Source organism: Quercus lobata, chromosome 11 (assembly GCF_001633185.2).
Source record: "Quercus lobata isolate SW786 chromosome 11, ValleyOak3.0 Primary Assembly, whole genome shotgun sequence".
Taxonomy (NCBI): Eukaryota; Viridiplantae; Streptophyta; class Magnoliopsida; order Fagales; family Fagaceae; genus Quercus; species Quercus lobata.
The window spans coordinates 31858837-31866838 of record NC_044914.1 but is presented as its reverse complement, the minus strand read 5'-3'; the positions used below and the strand labels follow the sequence as shown (position 1 = coordinate 31866838).

Here is an 8002-nt window from a genome sequence, read left to right as displayed (position 1 = left end):
CAAGCGTGCTGATATTCATTTTCTTCTTAATTGCCCCGACACATAGCAATGTAGCTATATAGGTTCACCCCATTTCCCCAAAGGGTTTTTTTTTTTAATAATTTTATTTTAAAATTTTTAGAGGACAAGGAAGCGAGTAGAAGGTTGATTTGATACTCTCAGAGGTTTTAGTTAAAATCCAGCTCAGACTGCCCTTTTTCCCCTAAATATGATATTTTGGACTCTCCTTTAAAAAACGTAAACCCCTCCGAACTCCAAAAACCCAAAACACAGCTACAACTACAAATTAGTAAATAGTCATATCTCCATTCGCCGCCCAAAAATGAGCGCCGCTTTCAGGAGAAATGCGACCATAACCCGCCTGCTACAGAGCCACCACCACCCGATCACCGATCCGACCCGAGCTCCGATTCTTCTGCGCACCCAAACGCAGCACTCCAAAGCGTATTTCCGGGTACCCGATTTCATCAGGAGATCAACCCGAGAGTACGAGCACTCTTCTTCGTCTCTGTTCTCCTCGCGCTTCTCTTCTTCTTCTTCTTCTTCGAAAATCGGGTTGGTGGGTTGGTACTTGGGTTCGATCAAGTCTAGGCCAGTCTTAACGAAAAGTATCACTTCCTCGCTTATTTACATAGCCGCTGACCTTTCCTCTCAGGTGATGAATTCAAACCTAAAACCCCTTTACTTTTTGTTTTCGTGTGCTAGTCTCTGTTTGGTTCTCGAGAAAGAAAGAAAGAAAGAGAAGTCGTTTCTGTTAATTTGTCGGTTTGAGTGTTGAAGAAAATGTGGGATTTTGGAGTGTTTAATTAACGTTTACAGCCTTAGTTAGAAGCAATGTGTGTTGGGTTTTATGCTTTTTTGTCAATTTTTTAGCTAATTAGTTCTCTAAGTAAAAAAAAAAAGAAAAAATTCAACCATTGTTGAAGGCTTCATAATTGATAGGAATGGGGGTTATGTTTCTTAATTGAATAATCTGTGCCTGATACTATCTTATTGTATAGTATCCATTACTTGGGCTGTTTGGGATAATATGATTACAAGTGATTGAATTCGCTTAACACTATTACGGAGTGGAGATCCTACCTGCATCCTGAAATACATGCTTTTGTTAAATTGTTACTGAGATCCCCTCAGTCCTTCGTAAAAGTTAGCGATTACGTTAGTTGAAGGTGTGAGCACGTAGCAATGCAAATTTTATTATTACTACAAGGGTTCTCTTTACTGAAAGAGCTTCTTTCTTTGGGTGTTGACTGTTGAGTCAATTTTGGAAATCCCAAAAAGTTGGAGCTCCATGCCACCTGACTGGTTTAAAAGCTGTCAAATGTTATGATCCTAATGTCTCCCATGGATTATGTGCAAGCACTTAACCATATGTTTATAAGCTATTGGGCACCCTCCCCTTGCAAGCCGGTTTTCAAGGGTGAGTTTTACCCATGGGTTCCTAACATTGAGTTTCTCTTCCCTTCTCAAATTGTATGTCTGTAGAAATAAGGCAGACCCTTTTGAGACATGAAATAGCCTTAGTGAAGCATCTTTGCATGAAAATTTTCAAGCATCCTCTAGATGCTTTCATGGAAAACTTCTCCTAGAAATTTTCTAAGGGCCTCCTTTAGCAAACTTGAAGGCAAATTCTCTGTCATAGAGGCTGCTCTGACCTTTTGAGTATTTTATGTATGCATACATACTAATATATATATGTAGCTACATGATATAAACTGACTGATGAGTGATGACTCTTATATATACATATATACCTTGCTGCCTACATGATTTGTCCATGTAGACCTCCTCCAGCTTGCTTTGCTTCTAAGTACCTGTGTCTTGTGAATGTTAAGTGGTATGCACAACTTGCATGCATATAAGCGAAGTTGGGTTATTAGGTTTTGCTCTCTCTCTCTCTCTCTCTCTCTTAAGGCTCAACCTTGGCAAAGTGTTGTCTTAAGAGACTTATTGGCAGCATCAAGCTCCTCTTTTAACTCATCCAAAAAAAAAAAAACTCCTCTTTTATTCAGGGCTTATGATAATTAAAATTTCCTTGTTTATGTTTTTTCTTCAGTTAGATGTATGAATTTTTTTGATTTGATATTATCTTCCAATTTGGTCATCCTAATGTATACCATATGATCCCTTTGTAGTTCTAATTTCCTTGGAGCACTTGATTCTGGTCCACTTAACTGCATTGTTTCAATTAACATACACCATAGACTCCATAGCTGTTGGATACTGCAGGTTGAAAACATAAGATATGCTCTCTTGACTGTTTCATGCTGCTTCTATTTCTATTCCATTATTTTTGTTTACATATTTTTTGGGTGAATATTATTTATTTATTGTTGCACGTTTAAGTCAATCAATTCTTCACATAATAAAGTATCATTTGCTTTTAATCCAATTCAGGAGTACTCATATTTATTTGTAGCAGGCCTATTATCTGTGTGAGTGTGTGTGTGTATTTTGTTGAATTAAATACTTCAAGGAGTTATTTTACTTCTAGCATATTCTTATATAGGGTTCTTCTATCAACGTTTTTGTAGACAATTGCACTGTCTTCTTCTGGATCTTATGATTTTTTGAGGACACTACGCATGGCTGGATATGGTATGGTAATTTTAGGACCTACTCTACATTTTTGGTTCAACTTCATGTCAAAGCTCTTTCCAAAGCGAGATCTATTCTCTACATTGAAGAAAATGGTCATGGGGCAGGCACTATATGGACCTGCAATGACTGTTGTTTTCTTCTCTGTGAATGCATTTTTACAAGGTACACATGATTCTTTATCTAAACAATGTTTTATGATGAATATTGCATTTCATATTTTTATGTGACTATGTGCACTATTTTTTGTGATTTCTTTGGCATTTACCTCCATTTATATATGGCTTTATGTTCCAATTTTTGATATAAACTATCTAATTAGCAAAGAACAAATAATGGGTTGAACTCAAGACTTTCTCTGTATAGGATGTGGAGATTTCTTTTGAAAATGGGGTTAAGGGAGTCAGTATTTTGTCCAAAGTGTAAAAATGTTAGATGATGAAATTATAGTTTAATAAATGCCTTGTTCAACTTATGATGCACATTCTGAAGCCATAAGATTGGAGCTGACAACCAGATTTAACTAGCCAATAAATTGACGATAGAGAATTTTCTTTCAATGATGATTGTGCATGCTATTTACTTGCCAAAAAAAATGGTCATGCCAAATTTGATCATGATCCTTTTGGTTTCTTTAAGTATAAATTTTATCAAATATACGTATCGATTAGTAACATCATTTTAAGTGAATTTGATGATTTAAGTTATCCTAGTCTTAACGGAGAGTTGGAATTTGAATAGAACAGAATGGTAGAAAAGAATATGTGATTGTCACTAATTAATTTGTTGAGAATCCATAGCATTCCCCAAGCTTGGTTGTTGTTGTTGTTTACGAATCTATTGTGAATGTAAATGGTTAACCTGATTATTAGACTTGATTATAGGAAGTTGATGGTAGAAAAAAAGTTAAGTTTAGTCACGCTGAGTTTGATTTTGGGTTAAGCTCCCTGCAAAATTTCTCCTGCTTGCAACAAGATTGTTGTCTGTAATTTGTGTTATTAAGAGGAAAGTCTTCACTAACGATCAAGATAAACATCAAACTCCTTTTGGACTGATAGATGTCCGCCCAATCATGTGTTATATACTGTTTGCATGTTTCAATTCAATAGCAAAATTTTTTAAGTGGTTTCCATAATGCCAAATGCAGGTGAAAACATTACTGAGATTGTTGCTCGATTAAAGCGAGACTTACTCCCTACTATGATCAATGGTGTAATGTATTGGCCCATATGTGATTTTATAACATTCCGATTCATCCCTGTCCAATTACAAGTACGTACTCTTCATTTTCATCTACCTTTTTCCTTGCATGTTTTTCTAGAGAAAATGGGGTGGGAATTTTTCGCTCTTTTTTATTTTCTTAGTTGGGGACTGTTGGGTTGGGGATTTGATATTTCAGTTGGCAGTGTTGAATATTTCACACTACTCAAGGAGTCACCTAGGTAATTCAGTAGAGGTGATTAGGAGTGAGGTCCTGAGAAGAATTAGCGACCTCTAATCTGATCACTGCACGTGTCAAACCACATCACATACGAAAAAAAATGGTTTATTAACTTGTGAATATGGTGTTGTTCTAATTTTGACAGCCATTGGTGAGCAATTCATTTTCATATCTGTGGACGGTTTATATGACATACATGGCAAGCCTAGAGAAAGCGACCACAAGTCCTAGCAGATTGACTCAATAATGCAAACCTGTTTACTCATCCGAAGTTACAGACCATACTCCTGGGCTCCTAGCACAACTCCTGGTGGTTGCCCTTGGCATCATACAAGCCAAACTGTTTAGGTGGTTTTCCAGGGATTCAAATTCGAGGTCCATGGTAATCATGGTTGAAGCAATAGATAAGAGCCCACTTATAACTAAAATTGATCAGCAACCATGTCTGTTCACATGTTTGCAATAGTTGTAAACCATTTCAAAAGGAATCCTGTAATTTATATTGCGAACTTTTGTTTTTTGGGTTATGTAAAGCAGTATGTTGATGTTAGTGGGGCAATTTATTTTTAAGAACTAAAGCATTTCTGGTATTAAATTTTCTTTCACTAAAATTACTGGAGAGGTAGGGAGTTGATTGAGGGTCAGATTATATTGTCCTTTAACATGCCTATAAGACACTACTCACTTGACTTTCAACTCTGCTTTTCGGTGATGGGGATATCGATAGGGTTTTTTTTTCACACAAACTAGATCGGTGTCTGCCCTTAAGTGGAATGTGGTGATCATGTTTTCGTGGGAAAGAAGCAAAGTGGGGTATTTGTACGAAACTCCAAATGTTGAGAGAATTTTATCCAATTCCTTCCAACTATGGCTGCCAAGCATGCCTCGTGATAGTTTGAGGCGTCATCTTGAGCTATACGCTACTCTTCATCGTGAGAATGGAGATTGTCTTTTTTACCAAATAGAATGGTTGGGAGTGTCATCCCATCCCAGGAAATTTATTAGTATTGCTGATGGGGATATCGAGGCTATCATAACTGTTAGATGCCCCTAGTTCCATTACTATCCAACCCTTTGCGCCAGTTTTGTACTCTCGAAATTTTGAGTGGAACTAGGGTCAATGAGGAGTGTCAACCATGCACAACCAATAATTGATTTCCAACTCCTTAGTCCTTGCTAGAGAAATGGCTGAGGGCTTCATACTCCACTTCATCTTCATCCATATTGATGCACCATCTTCATCTTCTAGATACACCTCAATTACGAATAAACATTTGCATTTGTGTCCCGGGCTATACTGCTCATCTAAAAGTTTAAGTGTAACATTTCTTATTGCTACACTCTTGTTGAGCCACATTGGCATAGTATTTCCATACATTTGGTCTACTTTGGTCCATCTAGTCCACTTCAGTCAATTTGGTCCACTTCGGTTCGCTCAACTCACTTTGATGCATTCGGTCCATTTCGGTCAATTCAGTCCAAAATAACATTACACAAAATAAATATACTCAACTTGATTCTATCTCTTTTACTGATGCTCCAATTCAAGTTTTTAGCAATATCATAAAAAAAATTATAAATATATTTATTTATGTATTTATTCCTTCAGAAAAATAATTTACACATTTATAACATAGAAAAATCACAATCAATCCATCAATCCAAATAAAACATATTATATATAAAATGGAGAACAAAATAGTGTATATGATAATAATAAAAATTATAATGATGACAATGATAACAAGGATGAAAACGTAGCAAGAGGATACTAATCAGGTGAATTCCGGCAAATAGGGCATGTTGCACTAATTTTTAGCCACTCATCTATGCAATTAACATGGAAATAGTGATTACACTCTGGTATAGTCCTGAGCATCTCCTTGGGTTTGTACTCGGACAAACATATGGGACAAGTGTTATCATTGGGATTGGGTAATTCTCGACTCTCACCAAGCAAAGTCTTCGGGTATGATTCTATTGTAGGCCCATCAAGACCCATTACAAAGGCAATATGTTGTGGAACAATTGAGGTAGAGAGTCGTGTGTTAGGTTGGGGTATCTGGCTGTTAACCATAACTCGCTTACATCGGTAACAAGTGAGCCAAATTAAGCACAACAGTCCAGGTATTCCCACGCCTATGGCTATGCCATACTTGGCACTCATTGGAAGACCTAAAAGAGAAAAAAATGACAATAATTTAGTCATTGACAAAAATATCAATAATAGTAATTTAGCCAAGAGTCTTGTGGTTTAATAATACTGTTCAATTCCACCCATGGGAAGTTCTTGGATTTGAATTCCCTTATCCCAATTATTCTAAGGAAACAAAGTAAGTCCTGAATTTGATATAATACAAATGCATAATCACATATAGGTGTGTTTGACTGTCATATTGCCTATGTAAAACAGTAAAATGCAAATGGATTAAAGACAATAGAAATGTTTCATTTTAAGTTTTAATATCAGCTAAGCATGATAAAATTTTAGAACATATTATTTTTGAAAAATGAAAAAAAAAAAAAAAAAATATAAGAGTCAACATTGTACAAGACCAGGAAATGTTCACATAAGCTTCCATATTGAGGATTGAGCTTATGCATACAATGGAATAGTCTTCTCACTCTCTCTCATCAGTGCCAAATATCCTCTACAAGTGGTCTCACTTTCCAAGCAAGAACTTTAATTCTCTTGCACAAATCCAACACATTCTTGTCGGTAATCGAAACTATATTAGTTCACATGTATGAGTGTTGATGAAGTTAATCAAACTAATCAATTATTTTTTTCCCAAACTTAGCAAGAATTGCTATTGGAGGATTAGTCTTCCGTTGGAGTTAACTAACGTTTGTGTGAGTCAACCGTTTCATTTTCCTCCACTTTGTGTAAACTAAATAAGACATATCACAACCTAGTTGGCAATCAAAACTATTTTTTTATGATATTGCAGCTGTCTGCAAAAGCCTTAAAGACAACACATACTTGGGTTGTTCAAAGAGGTAAGCATCATGTTCATATCGAGATTTATGATTTTGTGTAGTAATGATTTCAGAATTAATTAACAAAATCTGGAAGCTAAAGGATGCAGAACTTCAAGTCTATTTCCATTGTGTTCATAGAAGTATATATATTATCTGAAGTCCCTGCTCTTGCAGCAAAGGCTACGCTAGCTAAGAGAAAGCCCTATTGTTTTGTGAATATATTTCTTTTTGAATGAATCAACCTTTAAGAGAAGACGAAAAGAAAAAAAAATAAGGAAAAGCAATTTTGATGAAGCAAGTAAACATACCTCCGGTGCTTGGAGTTGGAGGAGTAGGAGCAGTACTCGCAACATTAAAGCATCCAACTTCCAGACCAGTATCACTCTTGAACGCACATTCTTCAACACAGTATACACAATTGGGCTCGAACCAAGTCAATTGGACCTCAATTGGTGCATTTAATATTACCCGACACTGCTGCTGTAGCTCCATAAAAGGGGAAGAAGTCTTCCAGACAGTAAAGTTGTCGCCGCTAAGGCAAGGAACCCGTCTTGCACGCTTATAGATCGTCTCCTTGGAGCAGTTGTAGAAGGTGTAATTATTATTAATATAAAACTCAAAGTGGAAAGGAGAGCCAGAAAGAGTGAAGCTTTGGTTCAGGAATCGTCTGGGAAGGCAGCCATCTGGGTCTTTAATACGGAGTGATTGCAAGAAGTAATTAATGTGATACACAACGAAGTCCCCGGAATATGGGAGAGTGAGAATCGTTTGGTTTCGGCTGTTGCATGAGAGATTGAATCCAGGATAGCCACAGCGTTTGGCTTGTCTAGAGGTTGTATTGAGTTGAAAAGGGAATTCAACCGACGGCGATCTGATAAAATCATCGCAATATGTTGTTTTGCATTTTTTAGCACTTGATGCTGTGAAAAGGAGGTGGAAGTAGAAGAAAGTGGAGACGAAGAAGATTTGAAAGGGGGCCAT

General features: G+C 36.6%; 2 protein-coding genes across 2 annotated transcripts; one reads left to right on the top strand and one right to left on the bottom strand.

The window, feature by feature from the left end:
* The first annotated feature begins 240 nt into the window (after positions 1-240).
* On the top strand, positions 241-4634 carry LOC115966276 (PXMP2/4 family protein 4-like). The gene is made up of 4 exons (XM_031085529.1): positions 241-655; positions 2535-2763; positions 3746-3870; positions 4185-4634. Exons 1-4 carry the CDS (start codon positions 323-325, stop codon positions 4284-4286), a joined length of 789 nt encoding a protein of 262 aa, XP_030941389.1. The 5' UTR covers positions 241-322; the 3' UTR covers positions 4287-4634.
* A 1176-nt stretch (positions 4635-5810) lies between these two features.
* LOC115966724 (RING-H2 finger protein ATL20-like) lies at positions 5811-8002 on the bottom strand. The gene is made up of 2 exons (XM_031085894.1): positions 7330-8002; positions 5811-6214 (listed from the first exon to the last, which is right to left on the bottom strand). The coding sequence occupies exons 1-2, from the start codon at positions 8000-8002 to the stop codon at positions 5811-5813; spliced, it is 1077 nt and encodes a 358-aa protein (XP_030941754.1).